The sequence below is a fragment of the Portunus trituberculatus genome, chromosome 15, assembly GCF_017591435.1.
Source record: "Portunus trituberculatus isolate SZX2019 chromosome 15, ASM1759143v1, whole genome shotgun sequence".
Lineage (NCBI taxonomy): Eukaryota > Metazoa > Arthropoda > Malacostraca > Decapoda > Portunidae > Portunus > Portunus trituberculatus.
This window is the reverse complement of record NC_059269.1, coordinates 235,789-259,150: the sequence shown is the minus strand read 5'-3', so window position 1 is coordinate 259,150 and position 23,362 is coordinate 235,789. Positions and strand designations below refer to the sequence as shown.

Sequence of the window (23,362 nt, the reverse complement as noted above, 5' to 3'; positions counted from 1 at the left end):
GCCTACCCTCCTGGCAGCCTCAGGCGTCCACCCCTCTGGCAACATGCAGTCCTTCGCTTTTGCGACCCTAATCAACAACAAAAACAAGCTTGTGTTTCATATTCCTACATACTTGTAAATAATATAATATAACCTTTACTTATATAACGCTTCTACTCCTACCGCACTCCACAAAGCTCCCAGCTGTCCCGCCCTGGGCATCACAACATCCGACCTGCCCACCCTCCTGGCGGCCTCAGGCCGCCCCACTCGGCAACCTGCAGTCCTTCGAGTTCGCGGCCCTAATCAATATATTCCTACATAGTTGTAAATAATATACCAATATAACAATATAACCTCTTACTTACCTGAATAACCATAAAAAATTATTGGTTGAAAACTCAATAATATGCTTTGAAAGTACAAAAACTCGTGTTACGTACAAAATCGACTTACGTCATGTTTTAGGAATGTAACTCTGACGTAACTCAGGACCTTACTGTGTGTGTATATATATATATATATATATATATATATATATATATATATATATATATATATATATATATATATATATATATATATATATATATATATATATATATATATATATATATATATATATATATATATATATATATATATATATATATATATATATATATATATATATATATATATATATATATATATATATATATATATATATATATATATATATATATATATATATATATATATATATATATATATATATATATATATATATATATATATATATACAGTAAGGTCCCGGTTACGTCGGTCTCGAGTTACGTCAAACTCGCACTTACGTCAGTCCACTATAAGGCAATTTAAGATTTAAAAAATTGAAAATTTATAAATCGTAAAGCTCGGGGTTTATTGTTGTTGTTGGCCGCCAGGCGTCACTAGTGGTTATCCACCACACCGCTCACCTCATGCTTGAATACAATAAAGATCTACGTACCTCAGTTCCACCACACCGTCGCCCCTGGCAAGAGTGTTCCTACATCTGCGTTTGCTGACTATCTTAGTATCTTGCTCAATGGCACCAAAAAAAAACTCCTGAGTGATAGCAGTGATGCTAAGAAAAAGAAAACCATTACACTACAAGAAAAAGTGGACATAATTAAAAGACATGAGAAGGGAGGCAGCAGCTGTGTGTAAGGGAGTGAAGAAAAAATGGGAAGCCCGTTACCATGACAACGGGGAGGTTGACGACCTTGAGGGCACACGCACCTATCACACAACAATAACAACTCTGGAGCCTTCGCCTGGGCCACACCACACTCGCAGCTCACTTGCACCGTCTGCGCTTGTCTGCTGATCCCTATTGCCCTTTCCTATTGCATTTCCTGCCCCGCTGCCCACACTTCTACTCCCACCGCACTGCAATACGCTCCCAGCTGTCCACCCTGGGCGTCACAACATTTGACCTGCCCACCCTCCTGGCGGCCACAGGCGTCCACCCCTCTGGCAACATGCAGTCCTTCGTTGCCCTAATCAACAACAAAAACAAGCTTGTGTTCCATATTCCTACATACTTGTAAATAATATAACAATATAACCTTTTATTTATATAACGTTTCTACTCCTACCGCACTCCACAAAGCTCCCAGCTGTCCGCCCTGGGCGTCACAACATTCGACCTGCCCACCCTCCTGGCGGCCTCAGGCCGCCCCTCTCGGCAACCTGCAGTCCTTCGTGTTCGCGGCCCTAATCAATATATTCCTACATAGTTGTAAATAATATACCAATATAACAATATAACCTTTTACTTACCTGAATAACCATAAAAAATTATTGGTTGAAAACTCGATAATATGCTTTGAAAATACAAAAACTCGAGTTACGTACAAAATCGACTTACGTCATGTTTCAGGAACGTAACTCTGATGTAACTCGGGACCTTACCGTATATATATATATATATATATATATATATATATATATATATATATATATATATATATATATATATATATATATATATATATATATATATATATATATATATATATATATATATATATATATATATATATATATATATATATATATATATATATATATATATGTATGTATGTATATATATATATATATATATATATATATATATATATATATATATATATATATATATATATATACAGGCAACCCTGTTTAACGAAGGGTTACGTTCCTAAAACACTTCGTTAAGCGAAACTTCGTTAAGCGAACCGATTATAACAAGTATAACCCTGATTTGAACTTCCATTGAGAGTAAGCAAAGTGAGAGTGCATCATAGTACAGTAAAGGTTTAATGAAAGTAAAATTATGAAGTTAAACATTTAGGTAGTTTAATTTAAGTCATTATAATGTACACTAATGTATGTATGTACGTAACTTTATAATGTTATTGATCTTAACTTTATGAAGGAGGAGAGTGAAACAGGAAATACACTAACCGGCAACCTGTGGAATGTAAACAAAGTGCGCATCATGGTAATGCATACAAAACTTATGTACCACATTTCCACAAGGCTTTCCATTTTATCCATTGTAGAGTCACAAGTTCTGGTGGTTCTTTTAGCTTGCAAGGAAGATGAGGTCTCACTAGCCTTCTTAATAGAGTATCTTGACTTGAAAATAGTAGACAGTAGATGGAGTCAAGCCATGGTGGGAAGCAATGTTATTAGTTTTCTGGCCTCTCTCTTGTCTGTGAATAATACCCAGCTTCACTTCGAGAGTAAGACACTTCCTGGTCTTCTTAGGAACGTTAGGCCACATTGCAGGGTGTTTTGGTGGTAAGTTGAACTAAGGAAGATGAGCTGCTGGTGATGCTGTTATGTTTTGACTGGGCAGTGAGTGGTGCATGTGACCTTGATCTTGATCTTGATGCTACAGGTGACACAGAATTTCTTCTGAGTCAGGCCTTTGTATCGGCAGAACCTGTGTTGTCGACGAGAGGCTTGATCTTGATCGTTATTCTATAGGTGTCTCAGGATTTCTCCTGAGGCAGGCCTTAGTACCAGCAGCTCCTGATGTATTCAAAAGCCTGTCAGCTTGCATGATTCAGTGGGGCTTTCAAATTTGGAAAAAAATTACCTGGATAAAACTTCTTTAAAGCGAGTTTGGTGTTCGTTAAACAAGCAGATGGTATTAAAATAAAACCTTCGTTATAGCGAAATTTCGTTGTGTGAACCTTCGTTAAACGGGGGTTACCTGTATATATATATATATATATATATATATATATATATATATATATATATATATATATATATATATATATATATATATATATATATATATATATATATATATATATATATATATATATATATATATATATATATATATATATATATATATATATATATATATATATATATACAGTAAAGTCCCAGGTTACGTCAAAGTTATGTCAAACTGTAGTTACGCCAGTCCACTATAAGGCAATTTAAGATAAGAAAAATTGAAAATTTATAAATCGTAAAGTGCGGGATTTATTGTTATTGTTGGTGGTTGCCTGCCACACCTGCCTCACGCTTGACAGTGCTTCCATTTGGGTAAAATACCTAAACTAGTAATTGGACCCTTCTTAGGGTAGTGTTTAGGGTAATGCATAAACTAGGGTAATCTGCCGCTTTATGGATAGGTGTGCTTGGAATGGTGCCAATCTGGTGGCAGCCTGGTTCTCTTTCATGTTCGAATCATGTACACAATCATCCCCGTGACTTGTATCACCCCTTCACCCTCCCACCCCATCCCCTTTCTCCCCAGTCTCCACTCACCCATCTACTAGGCGTACACATTTTGAACCTTCGGACAGTTAGATCACAGTTCACACACAGAGTCAGTCACTTGCGAGGACGAGTCTACACAGAGCAGCCACAGTAGTGGCTGTAGTGTTTTGTCATGTGTGTGTGTTTGGGGGTGGGAGGAGGGCAATATTGAAACTTATGTATGATAAGAGTGCATTAATCAACAATTAATGGGCAACTTCGACAATCTAGGGTAAAACACTCGAATCTAGGGTAAAATCGACAAAAATCTAGGGTAAGATTTCATCAACTCATGGAAGCCCTGACGCTTGAATACAATAACACCCTGCCTCAGTTCCACCACACCATCACCCCTGGCAAGAGTGTTATCCTACTTCTGCATTTACTGACTCAAGTTCTTAGTATCTTGCTCAATGGCACCAAAGAGAAAACTTCTTAGTGACAGCAGTAATGCTAAGAAAAGGAAAACCATTATGCTACAAGAAAAGAGGACATAATTAAAAGACATGAGAAGGGAGGCAGCAGCTGTGTGTGAGGGAGGGAAAAAGAAAATGGGAAGCCCGTTACCATGACAACGGGGAAGCTGACGACCTTGAAAGCTCGCACACCCATCACAACAATAACAACTCCAGAGCCTTCGCCTGGGCCACACGACACTCGCAGCTGACTTGCACCGTCTGCGCCTGTCTGCTGATCCCTATTGCCCTTTCCTATTGCATTTCCTGCCCGCTGCCCACGCTTCTACTCCCACCGCACTGCACTACGCTCCCAGCTGTCCGCCCTGTGGGCGTCACAACATCGACCTGCCCACCTCCTGGCGGCCTCAGGCGTCCACCCTCTCGGCAACCTGCAGTCCTTCGCGTTCGTGGCCCTAATCAACAACAAAAACAAGCTTGTGTTTCATATTCCTACATAGTTGTAAATAATATAACAATATAACCTTTAACTTACCTGAATGATCATAAACAATGATTGGTTGAAAACTCGATAATATGCTTTGAAATGTACGGAAACTCAAGTTACGTACAAAATCGACTTACGTCATGTTTCAGGAACGTAACTCTGACGTAAACCGAGACCTTACTGTGTATATATATATATATATATATATATATATATATATATATATATATATATATATATACACAGTGGAGGAAAAAAAGGCTGGCCGGGTCGCCATTTTGCAGCGTCATAATAACCGCGCTAACTTTCACAGCCTCCCCAACCCCCCAGATGGTTCACAAAGTTACGAACAACATAACAATAAAATCACGTAATACTTACAAACATCTGACTACTTATTTAAGGAAAGACCAGTCTTCCTGATCTTGGTTAGACGTGTTGGAACGGAGTCTGCCAGATGCTGCAGCGTAGAGGCGGGAATCCTCGCCCAGGCGGCATGCAACTCAGCCTCTAATTTCTCTATTGTAGAGGTGTCTCTTTCCCTCAGATCCCTTTTTAGAATACTCCACAAGTTCTCTATGGGGTTGAGGTCTGGACTGTTGCTTGGCCAATCAGGAATATACTCAATCTCATTATCCTGGAGCCAGTTTTTGATGAAGTGTGCTCTGTGTGCTGGGGCACTGTCATGCATCAGGATCTCAGCACCACTGTTCGCAAAACACTCCCCCAAGTTTTCTTCCAAAATGTTAAGATAAACTTGCTGGTTTACCATGACATTCCTCTGGAGCACCACTAATGGCCCCTTACCCCCATACCCGAAAGCACCCCATACCATAAAGGATGGAGGTGTTTTACTGTAAGGGCACAATACTTGGGATCATCCCTGTTGACACCCTTACTCACCCACACTCTCTTTCCCTTCGTGTCACTCACTATGAAGAATGACTCGTCAGTCCACAAGACACTGTGCCACTTTTCTAAGGGCCACTCCAAATATTTCTTAGCAAATGCTTTGAGATTTCTTTTGTTTATCACTTAAAGCGGGTTTTCTACGTGCCGCCACTTTTTTGTAATCGAGTCGCTTGTGGAGTGCACCAGACACAGTTCTAACGGTCACATCACCAAGCAACTGGGGATTTTCCTCCTTAAGTTTCCTTTCTGTAAGGGTGGGAGTGACATCCACGCACCGCTTCAGGACTCTAAAGGAAGTTTCATTAATTTTGTTGGTTTGCCGATACTCTTACCAGGAGTGGGTGCTTGACCACTCAGAGACGCTTTGAACTTAGCAACCAAGCGACGAACACTTCGCTCACTCACACCGGTTTCTTTCACTATGTTCTTTGTTTGAAGGCCTAGTTTGTGAGACTCAATCATATATATATATATATATATATATATATATATATATATATATATATATATATATATATATACATACAGTAAGGTCCCGGGTTACGTCGGTCTCGAGTTACGTCAAACTCGCACTTACGTCAGTCCACTATAAGGCAATTTAAGATTTAAAAAATTGAAAATTTATAAATCGTAGAGCGCAGGGTTTATTGTTATTGTTAGCCGCCAGCCATCACTAGTGGTTATCCGCCACACCGCCCACCTCACGCTTGAATACAATAACACTCTACGTACCTCAGTTCCACCACACCGTCGCCCCTGTCAAGAGTGTTCCTACATCTGCGTTTGCTGACTATCTTAGTGTCTTGCTCAATGGCACCAAAAAGAAAACTCCTGAGTGATAGCAGTGATGCTAAGAAAAGGAAAACCATTACGCTACAAGAAAAGTGGACATAATTAAAAGACATGAGAAGGGAGGCAGCAGCTGTGTATAAGGGAGTGAAGAAGAAAATGGGAAGCCCGTTACCATGACAACGGGGAGGTTGACGACCTTGAGGGCTTGCGCACCTATCACAACAATAACAACTCCAGAGCCTTCGTCTGGGCCACACGACACTTGCAGGTCACTTGCACCGTCTGCGCCTGTCTGCTGATCCCTATTGCATTTTCTGCTCCGCTGCCCACGCTTCTACTCCCACCGCACTGCACTACGCTCCCAGCTGTCCACCCTGGGCGTCACAACATTCGACCTGCCTATCCTCCTGGTGGCCTCAGGCGTCCACCCCTCTGGCAACATGCAGTCCTTCGTCATGCCCTAATCAACAACAAAAACAAGCTTGTGTTTCATATTTTTACATATTTGTAAATAATATAACAATATAACCTTTTACTTATATAACGCTTCTACTCCTACCGACTCCACAAAGCTCCCAGCTGTCCGCCCTGGGCGTCACAACATTCGACCTGCCCACCCTCCTGGCGGCCTCTGGCCCTCTCGGCAACCTGCAGTTCTTCGTTCGCGCCCTAATCAATATATTCTTACATAGTTGTAAATAATATACCAATATAACAATATAACCTTTACTTACCTGAATAACCATAAAAAATGATTGGTTGAAAACTCGATAATATGCTTTGAAAGTACAAAAACTCGAGTTACGTACAAAATCGACTTACGTCATGTTTCAGGAACGTAACTCTGACGTAACTCGGGACCTTACTGTATATATATATATATATATATATATATATATATATATATATATATATATATATATATATATATATATATATATTCACATGCATACTTAACCCTCTGCTATCAAGCCTTCTGCTATTGAGTTTTAATGCTATTCTGCATACTTAAAAAGCTACACATGTCTGTATTGCGCACAAAATTACTGGTATCACGTGCCTGTCATTCAAAAACTCCCGGGTTATGACGTCACGTGATAGTTGTGTTTCTCTAAAAACTTTTATTTAGAAATAATTCTTCACATCTTTTCCCATTTTACTCATCCACCTTAGCTCCTAACCATCCACAATGAAGCACCATATTTGATGGGATATCGGACATACCTTTCTCCAATACTTTTACCTACCTTAACTGCATGCATCATTATTTTATTGCTGGTATTTTCATCATTACCAGTATCATCACTTTAAAAACTAATTATCATAATAATGAAAGCAATCTTTTTTTTTTTTTTACGTAGGGAAGAGTGCCAGACAAGGGCTAAAAAAATAAATTAAAAAAAAAGGTCCACTTGAGTGCTGGCTCTCTAAAAAGTGTAAAAGCGTCAGCCAAAGTTTGGGAGCAAATGCCTCGAATCTAACCTGATGCTGTGACACATGTTTACAAATATCAGCTGATCCACACTCTGACTCAGGGTGGTGAAGAGTAGCACCAAATTCATGATCACAATTGAACACAACACCACCTTCACTAATATGGCTGCAGGAGAAAAAAGATTGAGCTAAACAAACACCTACAAATTACAAGTGGTAAATTATGCCAAGGAGCACGGCAATAGAGCAACATTCTGTCCCTCTACCCTTTTGCTGAGATTTCCATTCTTGGAGATTTCAATGTTCACCACCAGCTTTGGCTTTCCTCTCCCTTCACTGACCACCCTGGTGAACTAGCCTTCAACTTTGCTATCCTCCATGATCTAGAGCAACTGGTGCAACACCCTACTCGTATTCCTGACCGTCTTGGAGACACGCCCAACATTCTTGATCTCTTCCTCACCTCTAACCCTTCTGCTTATGCTGTCACCCTTTCATCTCCGTTGGGCTCCTCCGATCACAATCTCATTTCTGTATCTTGTCCTATTTTTCCAATCCTCCCAGGATCCCCAAAGCGAAGGTGCCTCTGGCGTTTTGCCTCTGCCAGTTGGGGGGACCTGAGGAGATATTATGCTGATTTTCCCTGGAATGATTATTGTTTCCATGTCAGAAACCCATCTCTTTGTGCTGAACGCAGAACAGAGGTGTTAGTATCTGGCATGGAGGCGTACATTCATTCTTTTTCTCAACCTAAACCTTCTAAACCTTGGTTTAACTCAGCCTGTTCTCATGCTATACATGATAGAGAGGTTGCCCACAAAAGGTACTTGAGCCTTCCATCTCCTGAATCTCATGCACTTTATATCTCTGCCCGGAATCATGCCAAGTCTGTTCTTCAATTTGCCAAACACTCTTTCATAAATAGGAAATGTCAAAATCTTTCAAACTCAAACTCTCCTCGTGACTTCTGGCATCTAGCCAAAAACATCTCAAATAACTTCACTTCTTCATCATTCCCTCCTTTATTTCATCCTGATGGCACCACTACCATCTCTTCTGTCTCTAAAGCTGAACTCTTTTCTCAAACCTTTGCTCACAACTCCACCTTGGACGATTCTGGGCTTGTCCTCCTCTCCTCCTCCCTCTGACTATTTCATGTCTACAATCAAAATTCTTCGTAATGATGTTTTCCATGCCCTTGCTGGCCTAAACCCTCGGAAGGCTTATGGACCTGATGGGGTCCCTCCTATTGTTCTCAAAAACTGTGCATCTGTGCTTGCACCTTGCCTGGCCAAACTCTTCCAACTTTGTCTATCGACTTCTACCTTTCCTTCCTGCTGGAAGTTCGCCTACATTCAGCCTGTTCCTATAAAGGGTGACCGTTCTAACCCCTCAAACTACCGTCCTATAGCTTTAATCTCTTGCTTGTCTAAAGTTTTTGAATCTATCCTGAATAGGAAGATTCTCAAACATCTGTCACTTCACAATCTTCTGTCTGATCGCCAGTATGGCTTCAGTCAAGGTCGCTCTACTGGTGATCTTCTGGCTTTCCTTACTGAGTCTTGGTCATCCTCCTTTAGAGATTTCGGTGAAACTTTTGCTGTTGCGTTAGACATATCAAAAGCTTTTGATAGAGTCTGGCATAAAGCTTTGATTTCAAAACTGCCCTCTTACGGCTTCTATCCTTCTCTCTGCAACTTTACCTCATGTTTCCTTTCCGACCGCTCTATTGCTGCTGTGGTAGACGGCTACTGTTCTTCTCCTAAACCTACAGGAGCGTTCGCGTTAGGTGAATGCTTAGTACATACCACCAGAATCTTCATTTCAGATTCGAAAAAAAAAATCACTTTATGGGCAATCATATAGAATCCCTTTCTGCTAGTGTTTTCATTGATTAAGATAAGGAAATAATTCGATCATACATTTTTCGTTAAAAAATCATAGATTGAGTTTCCATTAAGAATTTCAACCAAAGCTTGTGACGATCCATCAAATACATATTATTTGAATGAAGGCTAAGAAATGCACATATTTTACCGTAAATATATAGTTTCCTTGATTTTTAAATGTATTTAAAAGCACTATGAAGTACTCTTACATGAATTAAAAAGAAAAAAAGTGTATTGAAATACAGGCAACCCCCGTTTAACGAAGGTTCACACAACGAAATTTCGCTACAACGAAGGTTTCATTTTACTACCATCTGCTCCTTTAACGAACACCAAACTCGCTCTAACGAAGTTTTATCCAGGTAATTTTTTTCCAAATTTGAAAGCCCCACCATATCACACAAGCTGACAGGCTTTTGAATACACCAGGAGCTGCTGGTACTAAGGCCTGCCTCAGGAAAAATCCTCGGACCCCTATAGAATAAAGATCAAGATCAAGATCAAGCCTCTCGTGGACAACACGTGCAACACTCATTCCCCAGTCAAAACATAACAGCGTCAGCAGCAGCTTGTCCTCCCTAGCTCAACTTACCACCAAAATGCCCTGCAATTGGCCTAGTGTTCGTAAGAAGACCAGGAAGTCTCTTACTCTCCAAATGAAGCTAGATATTATTCACAGACATGAGAGAGGCCAGAAAACTATAGCAGTGTTGGCCATTATCTTGACTCCATATTATACTGTCTCTATTTTCAAGTCAGCAGACTCTATTAAGAAGGCTGGTGAGACCGTATCTTCCTTGCAAGCTAAAAGAACCACCTGAACTCGTGACTCTACAATGGATAAAATGGAAAGCCTTGTGGAAATGTGGTCCATAAGTTTTGTATGCAGTACCATGATGCGCACTTTGTTTACATTCCACAGGTTGCCAGTTAGTGTCTTTCCCGTTTCACTCTTCCTCCCTTCATGAAGTTAAGATCATCAACATTATAAAGTTACATATATACATACATTAGTGTACATTATAATGACTTAAATTAAACTACCTAAATGTTTAACTTCATAATTTTTACTTTCATTAAACCTTTTACTGTACTATGATGCACTCTCGCTTTGCTTACTCTCAATGGAAGTTCAAATCAGGGGTTAAACTTGTTATAATCGGTTCGCTTAACGAAGTTTCGCTTAACGAAGTGTTTTTTAGGAACGTAACCCCTTCGTTAAACGGGGATTGCCTGTATTATGTTGTTGCCTGCAGTACGACACTTTCGACAACCAAAACAAACACGGGTGTTTGGCTGCCCCTCAGACCTCCAAGTAGAGCCAGCTTTCTTTTTATCATAACGAGGACACTCAAGTATGGAGAAGGACATAAAGAAGTGGACGGTGGCTAGTCTCAAGCACTACTTGAAGAAGGCACGGGCAATACCACACTCGGGATATTCAAAAGATGCCCTTGTGCACATGGTGGAGAAGGCTACTAACAAACCGCAGCTGACCAGCATCACAAAAGATAATGATTGAGAAGAAACCAACATAAGGAGGAGGACAGTAGAAGTAAATGGGATGTGCATAACTTTTCCTGATCCATATACACTGACTCAATGGGACACTAATCTCATAACATTACCACCTGTGACATCAGCACAATGCCTCAAATATCTACTCTCCAAAATGAGGTGGACATCAGAACGTGCTATAGCGTATGAGAAGGAGAGAGGATACCAACTATTTCTGGATAAGCATGTTACTGATGTCATTCTGAAGCATGGGTTTTTGAGGGTCGACCGGTCAACTTGAGTCCTTGTTTATAGTCCTTGGGTGATTTCGGCGGATAACGATTCGGAAATAAAGTATTCTTTCTCTGTTTTATTACACAAACAATTTCTAAACAACGTAAATGAAATATAAATTAACATAAAGTTTACATGAATCAAATGCATTACTTTTTGTCGATAAGAAATGCTTACGGATTAAGTTAAGAATATAATGCAAAACTACTGGTACGCTGGCTAATGGCGTTTTCAGCGATCTGGTGCACCGCATTGGTTCGTACGCCTGGCAGGGTGTTTTCAGAATAAAGAAACCACTTTCAGTAGAAATATAATTCATGTCAATTGTATCTCTTATTTTCTTGTATTATTGCTACATAGACTACTCACTATTAATGCATCCCCCAATTTTTTACGTTCCTTATAATGATGTGGGAAGCAAATACGTGTACTATGGATTTTACTTTATATATGGCATATTAGTGCATCACATGCATTTTGATATATATAAACTACTTCTTTGAGTTATTTATTATGTTATAAAATTGGTTTCTTGACTAAGAAATTGCATCATACGTAGTATTAATTAAATAAAAAGTAAATAGCCACCCATGATGCCCGCAAAAGAAAACAGAAAATGACTCATTGGTAACTGAATCGCCTTAATGCGAACGCTCCTATTAATAGTGGAGTTCCTCAGGGTTCTGTCCTGTCACCCACTCTCTTTCTATTATTCATTAATGAACTTCTTAACCAAACTTCTTGCCCTATCCACTCCTACACTGATGATACCACCCTACATCTTTCCACGTTCTTTCAGAGACGTCCAACCCTTCAGGAAATTAACCGATCATGCGGGGACGCCACGGAACGCCTGACTTCCGATCTTTCTAAAATTTCCGATTGGGGCAGAGAAAATCTAGTAGTTTCCAATGCCTCAAAAACTCAATTCCTCCATCTATCAACTCGACACAACCTTCCAGACAACTATCCCCTCTTCTTCAATGACACTCAACTGTCTTCCTTTTCCACAATGAATATCCTCGGTCTGTCCTTTGCTCATAATCTTAACTGGAAACTTCACATCTCATCTCTTGCTAAAACAGCTTCTATGAAGTTAGGTGTTCTGAGGCGTCTCCGCCAGTTTTTCTCGCCCCTCCAACTGCTTACTCTGTATAAGGGCCTTATCCGTCCCTGTATGGCGTACTCTTCGCATGTTTGGGAGGGTTCCAGTCACACAGCTTTGCTTGATAGGGTGGAATCGAAAGCTCTTCATCTCATCAACTCCCCTCCTCTGACTAACTGTCTTCAGTCTCTTTCTCACCACTGAAATGTTGCATCCCTTTCTATATTTTATCGCTATTTTCATGGTAACTGTTCTACTGATCTTGCTAACTGCATGCCTCCCCTCCTCCTGCAGCCATGCTGCACGAGGCTTTCTTCTTCCTCTCATCCCTATTCTGTCCAACTCTCTAATGCAAGAGTTAACCAGTACGCTCAATCATTCATCCCTTTCACTGGTAAACTATGGAACTCCCTCCCTGCATCTGTATTTCCAAATTCCTACAACTTGTCTTCTTTTAAGAGGGAGGTATCGAGGCATTTGCTCCCCTAATTCTGGCTGACGGTTTTGGCACTTTTTGTACTCTTTGGAGAGCCAGCGCTCAAGTGGGCTTTTTTCTAACTTTCTTTCTTTTGCCCTTGGCTGGCCCTCTTCCCTACGTAAAAAAAAAAAAAAAAAAAACAGCAAAGGTCTTTGGGTCATCACCTATGGAAAAAATTGTAAGTGTCTGGCAAAAGCAAGAACACCAACTGAGGAGCACAAAGAAAGATAAATGCTTGTGTAATGTACTGCTTAATTGCTTTCAAGAGTATATGCTTATATACTCCAAAACCTTTTTTTCTAAATTTGATTTGCTGAAATGTGTGTGTGTGTGTTTTATGTAGCCGTGCATCTTATATGCCATCCAATAAATTAAATAAAATGCATCAAAATGCATGTTATTATTATGATTCTTGATTAAATTTTTTTTATACTGCATTAAGAGGGTATACACTAGCCTATGATACGTCAAACACAGGCCATGGTTCTTGGTGCGAAACCAAGAACATTATCACACACAAGCTGCCCGTGTTCTTGCTCTGCTAGGTAAATGGCTCAGCAACCAAGACCAAGCCTAATCAAAACAAACCATAACAAAACCATGCCGCTTATATCTCAACCTGTGCTTCATTCTGGAATTGCACTTGCACTTCCACTTATTGAAGAAAAGGAAGAAAGGGAAACTAGAGAAGAACCGAGAGGTGCAAGACGGCAACATTTGGAGTCGGGGATGGTTGCCATGAATCCAAACTATTGACATGATATACACATATTTCATCTCTCTAGATTGATGAATTATTATTCAATATTCCAATATGAAAAATTTAGGCACGTTCTATTTAGTTTGAATGATAGGGTTTTATTACATATCTTATGTTTATTTTTTCATTGGGATAGCATAAGGAGAACCAGAATGGATATGAAGCTATCCCGACTTTGCTCCGCTAATCTTGGGGTAAGTTCCAACTATCTGGAGCGGATGTTCCTCATTCCGTATATCACAGGCCAAAGTGATACCCCAATTATTTCTTCATTTCTATACTATTTTATGGTATAAAAACTGGGCAAGTGACAAAAAATTAAAGTTCAGAGGTCCTACTGTCAATTTGAATTATTATCATAGGTCCTTCACTTTGGCTATTGTAATTCTGGCTGTTATGCAATGATGGATACACCAATTAGGTGCGAGAGTGGAGGGTTGAGTGTAAATACATACATATCTAAATATGCATGTGCAATATCTATTTAGGATGGCAGGAGACCATTTTCTGATGTACATATAGCAACATCCAGATGTCTCAAGGCCATGGCTACTACACATGCACTTCTCAGAGAATGTAACATCTGTAAATTTTATGACTTTTAGTTTTCCTTTACCATTATACTGAAGTCTCATTTCTTAATCATTATGCTTTACTGATTTGAATGTAGATTCATAAAGCAACTCCCTTGGAGAAAGTAACTTTTTTTGAAGAACAAGCTTTGTAGCCTAATCCAAAACAATTTCAGCTTGCCAGAATATTTAGAACCAAAATCTTTCTCTCTAAAATATCATACCTTGCAATTTAATTACATTGCTTCAATATTATATGCATGTTGAGAAAGACATGAAAAACAATTCAATCACCAAATATGTCTGAATTCCTCCTACAGAAGAATTCAGTTTAAAATAATCATGAGTGTACAAGAAAGGTACACATATGGAAGAATCATTACTGACTTATCAAAATATTCTTTGTTACTGTCAGAGACAAGTCTTACATATACAAACAAAATCAAAGGTCATAATAAAGCTCAAAAACTAAATTGTATACATACTTAATAAAGACTTACCTCAGAGGTACGGGTGTATCAGTACTAAACACTGCACAGGTTAAACTATTGAGTTCTCAATCCTGTAATTTCCTCAACTACTAAGACATACGAACAACATTAAAACTCAAATAAGAAAATTAGTTAAATGTTAAAAAAAAGCATATTGATTGAAAACACACATGAAATGTTAAATATTATGGCTGATCAAAGGGCTACAAAATAAATAGTTATCAAAATTTGCCATGCTGAAACTCTTGAGGGTAGATAGGGACAACTGAAAGGAAGGAGCGATAGGGCAGATAGCAACAAGATGCATGCAGATGGGTGTGCAAAACTCACTAAACAACATTACTCTCTAATTACTGTTTCTTTGAGTATGTCTGTCTGTGTATGTTTTGTGAGAGAGAGAGAGAGAGAGAGAGAGAGAGAGAGAGAGAGAGAGAGAGAGAGAGAGAGAGAGAGAGAGAGAGAGAGAGAGAGAGAGAGAGAGTTTTATAAGCACTCCCCACAAGAAGTGATCAAATAAAGAAGTGGCCTCTGAATACCAGTGATTGATTACACACCATATAATTTCATATAGTTAATAAAAAATAGCATCAAAACTGATGTCAAGAGGAATATTTTAATACTCCTTAAAATCAACTGGCAAAACTTTAAAGTAAACAAAGTTGGTGCATAATCTTATCACTGAAAATTTGTAAAGAAATAGAAAGTCAAAGTTTTCAAAAAGTTTAAAAGTAAGCATTACAATTTTCCTTTTCTTCTTGGTGCCTCGTAGTCCCGGTGCATCATCCCCATCATCACTGGAGTACTTGAAGTGTATTTGCTTCACTCTACTGAACTCCTGGATCTCAAAACGACGATCTGATGGATCAGGTGGAGGATCTGATATTCTCTCAGATACCTGCTTGATTGCTTCCATCCATGACTCCCTGCAACAAAAGTAAATAAATCAATACACAGAATGCTAGACTTATGATCTTCCAAGATTTCTGATTGGGGCAGAGATAACTTAGCAGCGTTCAATGCCTCAAAAACTCAATTCCTCCATCTGTCAACTCAACACAACTTTCAAGACAACTATCCCCTCTTCTTCAAGGACAATCAACTGTACCTCTCTTCTACAATGAATATCCTGTCTATCCTTTACTCATAATCTTAACTGGAACCTTCACATTTAGTCTCTTGCTGAAACAGCTTCTATAAAATTAGACATTTTGAGGCATCTCCGACAGCTTTTCTCACCCCTCCAACTGCTAACTCTGTACAAAGGCCTTATCTGTCTTTGTAGGGAGTATTCTTCCCATGTTTGGAGGGTTTCCCCACATACAGTGACGGCATCTCCGCCAGTTTTTCTCACCCCTCCACATGCTAACTCTGTACAAGGGCCTTATCCGTCATTGTATGGAGTACTCTTCACATGTTTGGGGGGTGTTCCACTCATACAGCTTTATTAGATAGGGTGGAATCAAAAGCTTTTCGTCTCATCAACTCCCCTGCTCTAACTGACTGTCTTCAGCCTCTTTCTCACTGCCAAAATGTTACATCCCTTTCTATCTTTTATCACTATTTTTATGCTAACTGTTCTATTGATCTTGCTAACTGCATGCCTCTCATCCTCCTGCAGCCTCGCTGCACAAGATTTTCTTCTTCCTCTCATCCCTATTCTATCCAACCCTCTAATACAAGAGTTAACCAGTACTCTCAATCATTCATACCTTTCACTGGTAAACTCTGCAATTCCCTACCAATACAAGAAGGCAGACTAGTGAGACTCGATCACTTTCTGTGAGTGAGACTCGATCACTTTCTCACAGACTCTGAACACCACAGTACTCACCTGTTACCCAGACCAACAACAACCACATGGCATTTAGAAAAACATACTCCTGCCACCAGACCTCTCTAAAACAGCTAAGTTCAGGCTATATCTAGGGAAGACCTTTACTGTTTAAGCTTGAGCTAGCTAACAGAGACAGCCACAACTGCCAGCATTTAACAAACTCTACCACTTTTTTTTTTTCTCTTTTTGCCTCCACTTGAATGGTATCGAGTTCCACACAAGTTGCGACAACAAGATTATATTCCAGAGGCACCCATTATGTGCTCCCTGAGAGAGAGAGAGAGAGAGAGAGAGAGAGAGAGAGAGAGAGAGAGAGAGAGAGAGAGAGAGAGAGAGAGAGAGAGTTTGTATGAAATCATCTAGGAAGACTAAGCCACACTAGCCACACCTTGATGCCACCCAAGCTTCCTTTTCCATACAGTGTAAGAGGTTCTTGGTTTAGCCATCTGTGGTAAGCTACATGATTCCTTTAATACTTCTAAACAATGTCTAAAGTACAGTAAGTCCTTGTTATACGGTAAATATGCATTCCTGAAAACTTAACGCAAATCGAAATTACCGTATGCTGAACCCATTATAACATGTAATAATAAGGGATGTGTTCTAGCACAATGATAGTCACCCCTACAGACATGAAAATACAGCAAGTCCTCGTTATACAGTACATATGCGTTCCTGAAAACCTTACCACATATCGAATTTACCGTATACCGAACCCATTATAACATGTAATAATAAGGAATGCGTTCCATCACGTCGAAAGTCACCCGTACAGAAATGAAAATACATGAATATAATCATTAAAAAAAAAAAGTAAAATACAGTAAGGTCTCGGTTTACGTCAGAGTTACGTTCCTGAAACATGATGTAAGTCGATTTTGTACGTAACTCGAGTTTCCGTACATTTCAAAGCATATTATCGAGTTTTCAACCAATCATTGTTTATGGTCATTCAGGTAAGTTAAAGGTTATATTGTTACATTATTTACAACTATATAGGAATATGAAACACAAGTTTGTTTTTGTTATTGATTAGAGCCACGAACACGAAGGACTGCAGGTTGCCGAGAGGGGTAGCCCTGAGGCCGCCAGGAGGGTGGGCAGGTCGAATGTTGTGACGTCCAGGGCAGACAGCTGGAAGCGTAGTGCAGTGCGGTGGGAGTAGAAGTGTGGGCAGCGGGGCAGGAAATGCAATAGGAAAGGGCAATAGGGATCAGCAGATAGGCGCAGACGGTGCAAGCGAGCTGCAAGTGTCGTGTGGCCCAGGCGAAGGCTCCGGAGTTGTTATTGTTGTGATGGGTGCGCGAACCCTCAAGGTCGTCAACCTCCCCTTTGTCATGGTAACGGGCTTCCCATTTTCTTCTTCACTCCCTCACACACAGCTGCTGCCTCCTTTCTCATGTCTTTAATTACGTCCTCTTTTTCTTGTAGCATAATGGTTTTCCTTTTCTTAGCATCACTGCTGTCACTAAGGAGTTTTCTCTTTGGTGCCATTGAGCAAGATACTAAGAACTTGAGTCAGTAAATGCAGAAGTAGGATAACACTCTTGCCAGGGGCGATGGTGTGGTGGAACTGAGGCAGGATGTTATTATATTCAAGCGTGAGGCGGGCGGTGTGACGGGTAACCCCCAACAATAACAATAAATCCCGCGCTTTACAATTTATAAATTTTCAATTTCTTTAATCTTAAATTGCCTTATAGTGGACTGACATAACTACGAGTTTGACGCAACTCGAGACCAACGTAACCTGGGACTTTACTATGCTGCGCAAAAGAAATAAACAGGAAATGTTTTTTATTTACCATTCACTCGCTATGTATTCTATCAGATGATGTCCTTCCCGAGGCTAAGGGACAGTAGGGATTTCAGCCCTTACTTATCTTCCGCTGAGTGGACAGATGAGGATAAGACGTCGTCGTCTGCACTGTCGGAAGCAAATGTAGAAGGGCCAGCTGTAGCAGGGTCGGCAGGTGTGACAAAGACGGCATGTCTGACTGGCTTGAAGAACGAGTAGATGGAGGATTGTTTGGTTTTTCTTGCTTTTTCATCATAGATTTCTTGATAAATCTTGACACTTTTCTCTACGTCATGAGCCACTTTGCTACTCCTGACAGAATTTGGGTCACATTCCTTCAGAATTCAGAGCTGTGATAGATGAACTGTGATATAACGAGGGATTAATGTACCTTAAAATTGTGCAGAAAATACCACTGTATATAAACAACCAGATATTATGACTTGGGAAATCAGACAGTAAAATAGAAATCAGCTGGCATAGTGTACAAATGGATAAAGCTGGAGGCTGTGAAAATTTTCCTTTTTGTTTAAATAGAATTAGGGCTTTTCATGGGAATTTACAGAATAAAAGAGGCATTTTAGTTACCTCCTATATGAAATTCCACCCAATTGAGAACAGTTACCCAGAGTGGAAACCGTTCCTACACTCAGATCATGGCCAGGATTTGAACCTGTGAGCTTGGGAACCCCATGGCCTCCTAAGCATGCATGGTTTCACTTTACCAAAGCTGAAGGATAAGCTACACAAGGTCTTCAAAGTATGGCACCCCAAGCAAAGCAACAAAGGAAGAAAAAGTTAGGAAAATATGAATCTTTCCAGCTTGCAATGTTTTAGAAGGGTAAAGCTTATATACTGAGAAACACTTTAAGAATGTCAGTGTATCTAATCAAAAGAAACATGATATGTATATAGGAGAAAATAACAGCTGACAACCTGACACATGCAGACAGTGTTTGTGTAGATTAAGGAAAGTTGATTGTACCACATATACCACACATAATTTCTGAACTGTCTTCATTCATTAATCCTTTTCATCATAATGGATGAAAATACCTGGTGTGAATTTTATTCTAAGTTCAGTTTTGCACTTAAAGATCATGATACTAATAACAGTAATAGCAGTAAGAATTACTGCTGATACATTCAAAGTATTTTATTCATTGTACTGGTATGTATGTACAGTACATCAACTTCTCAGTTGTCTGTTTTTTTTGTTTTTTTTTCTTTTTAATGTTTTGGCCTATAGCACCTGTAGGTGTACCTGAAGAGTATATGTGGGAAGCTCTGTTAAGCTTCTGCCCACGAGTGGCGCAGGCAATTTCATTTATAGTGGTACCCATATTACAGCCCATATCACCACCCAAGCACATCTTTGGTGTAACCATCTACAACTTGGGCATCATGATAGCATGTAGGTAACTTTAAACCACTCGACAAATGGCATAGCTTCAAAGCGGTATGTGGTGGGATTTGAATCCCACGCTCACCACCTTATCCACTACACCACCACCTCCGATGCTCACTGACAAACATTATCACAGAAGGTTTGGTAGTTTGGATGTGTTCTTGTACCAATAATACCACCTAAAGCCATTAAATTCAGACAAAAATCTGAGGGTCATCTTATCCACTGAAATATAAGGCAATGTGTATTGTATGCCTTATGGAAACTAGGTCCAGATGGTAGCAGGCTACTCCCTCATCTCCCCTATATCCTGCCACCCACCAATAACTGTCCCAGTCATAGGATAATTATTATTGTAGTCAAAATTAGCCCATTCAACACAATGATGAATATTATTAGGGTGCTCGTGACATACCTGATGACACGCATATTGCGTCATGGCTGATTTTCACTAAAATGGTGTGTTTTCTTTCCCCAGATACTGCATGAGATCTCTCAAAAATATAGGTTATATAATACAATGGCATTTTTTTTTTTTTTTTACGTTACGGCTTATAGCACCTGTATGCATACTTGAAGAGTATATGTGGGAAGCGCTATTCAGCTTCCGCAATTTTATTTATAGTGGTACTCATATTAGGGCCCATATCACCACCAAAGTGCATCTTCGGTGTAACCACCAACAACCTGAGTACCATTTTTTTACATTACAAGGGCACTGGCCAAGGGCAAACACAGTGTTGGAAAAAAAAAAATCCGCTGGTTGCCAGGCCCTGTTAAAGAAAAGTAGAAAGAGAAAACAGAAAAATCTAAAAGGAGGGTCCAGTTAACGTAAGAGGTGTCTTGACACTCCTCTTTTGAAAGAGTTTAAGTCATAGGCAGGTGGAAATACAGACACAGGTAGAGAGTTCCAGAGTTTACCAGTGTAGGGAATGAAGGTGACATATAGGTAACCTTAAACCACTCGACAAATGGCATAGCTTCAAAGCAGTATGTGGCATACTTGACTTTCACCATTATTACAAAGGTGTATGACTCTCTTGTATCAGGATAAGTACTGATGTGCCATGCTGGATACAATTATTCTAAATTTTAAAATTTTTCTATAGTACCAGTAGATTAGTTTGCCATTAAAATTAATATTTTCTCCTGTTTGTCATCTTCAGAAAATGGCCTTGAGAAGGCAGACCATCATTTTTTTTTCTCTAAAATTTGTGTGGGTTTATTTCTTATTGTACATACCTATTATGAAAAATCACACACCATCATCATCATTTCTGTAGTAGGGTGGAGAGAGAGAGAGAGAGAGAGAGAGAGAGAGAGAGAGAGAGAGAGAGAGAGAGAGAGAGAGAGAGAGAGAGAGAGAGAGAGGGGGGGGGCTGCCTCTGAGTCAGGTATCTCCCCACCCCCACCCAGCCCAGATATGGCACCAGGAGCCGTTTTCTGTTGTCCAGAGTGAAGAGGTTAATATTATTATTATTATTATTATTATTATTATTATTATTATTACTATTATTATTACATTGAGTTTATGTTGATGTAGCTTTAATTGTGGTCTTGCTCCATACTAGTACCTCTGGTAAGAGGCAATTGGAAGGGGGGATGGGAGGATTCACTTAACAACAACAATATTTTAGTTACCGACCAACAAGCTGTCAGGAACATAACACTGTCATTAAGTGAGGACAGTCTGTAGTGCTTCTTCTCAGTGAAAACTTTCAAACCAAGTGGCAACCTCAATATGTGCAGCACTGGGTTACCTATGGGCTAACACAGGTAGGCTGACTGAGAGTGACGCAGAGGCAGTCCTGGCTAGTTTTGCACTCTGGGCGAACAATCCATTGGCGCCCCCTCCCAGCCTCTCTTCTTCCCTGTCACCCATACACCCCCAATATCATTACGTATATCAATAATATCAATAGATTATATATTATAAACTTATTTGGAAGCAGAAGCTTGTGTTGTGTGGCCTGGTATTACAATAATGCAGAGGTGTTAGTCTATCCCCCCCCCTCCCCTCCCCCTTGCTTTACCTCTAAGTGACACTCTCTCTCTGCAACAGCAGGTTGCTTCTCCCTTCCCCCCTCACCATTTCTGACACAGACATACACAGCCTGTATAACTCTCAGCAACAAGTTCATGCAAAACTAAGGGCACATCAGTGCCCACTGCACCAACTTGGTGTGAAAATGAGCAGTATTAGTCTTGAAAACCGGCATTTTTTTCCCTGCGCACTTTATTTTTATTTGGGGGCGCTCGCGCACCCCCAAATAGATTGCGCCCTGGGTGGTCGCCCACATTGCCCATAGCAAAAATCAGCTCTGGTGGCAGCCATGAAGAGGGCAGTACCTGGGCTGTGACCATTATTTTAACTGCTGCAGGAGGCTAGACAAACTTCTAAATGTGTATTTCAGCACTTTACCAGATTATACAGTCAGCACAAGAAGTTGGGCCTCTTGGGGGCAATGAACACACAAAATAATAGTCAAATAATACTATGGAAGTTTTTGTCAAGTTGGGTAATTTGTATTATGGTGGTACCTGACAACTCAGAGAGAGTAGATGATACTACTTTGATGCCACACTTTCGGTACTTCCTTAGTAATAGAAAAGGGTGGATGCATGTTGAGCTCCAGTTAGTAAAATAATGCAAGTTGCCCTTGATATAAAAGATTCATTCTATTCAGAAGTAAAAAGAATAGATACAACAACAGCCAATAAACTAACCTGTCACTTGCTGACTGAGCATTAAATGTCCTCTCAATAATTGTTGTCCAATGAAGTCCTCTGATAATGAAAGTGTTTGGCCGTGGTCTTTCAGTTTTCAGGATCTGACATTGCTGAGAAAAGATAGTGTAATTAGACAAGATCCAATTAAATCTACAACAAACAAACATTAATTTGACAAATGTCATGTTTCTGAAACACATTCTAGCACAAATTATGATGTCATACACCCCTCTGTTACTGCAAACAAATCGTGTATCTACACAAATCATTATAATCTGTATATTCAGGCATATAAAATATAATACATGGAAATACTATAAACACAATGTATAGCACATACATATCTATCTTCACTAGCTGCAAATAAGCTGCATATATTTGCAGTAACTTTTCAGTGGTATTTCTCACATTTACTTTAGTTGTTCTATGCACCTCCACAACCACAACTCTAGCCTGTTTTCACTAACACTAGGTGATGTTTCTGCTGTTGTCACATGTTACCTCTCACTGCCTAGAATCATTCTATATCATGCATTACCACATAAAATTTGCAAATTTGACAATTGTTTCCTTACTTTAAAAGGATTGACCCAACATACATATATAAATAAAACATAGAAATGTGTAGCCTTGAAAAAAAAAAAAACATCAGTCATGACAGATGTAGGACACAGATAAAAGAAAGATACAAAAATCA

General features: G+C 39.6%; 1 protein-coding gene across 1 annotated transcript in view; it reads right to left on the bottom strand.

Moving 5' to 3' along the window:
- LOC123503940 (RAC-beta serine/threonine-protein kinase-like) overlaps nt 1-23,362 on the bottom strand; it is a 147,220-nt gene that overhangs the window by 74,087 nt on the left and 49,771 nt on the right. The window contains exons 3-4 of the mRNA XM_045254065.1: nt 22,663-22,775; nt 15,635-15,818 (exon numbers count right to left, since the gene is read on the bottom strand). Of these exons, the coding sequence (XP_045110000.1) occupies nt 15,635-15,818; nt 22,663-22,775 (297 nt within the window). The remainder of the gene's footprint in view (nt 1-15,634; nt 15,819-22,662; nt 22,776-23,362) is intronic.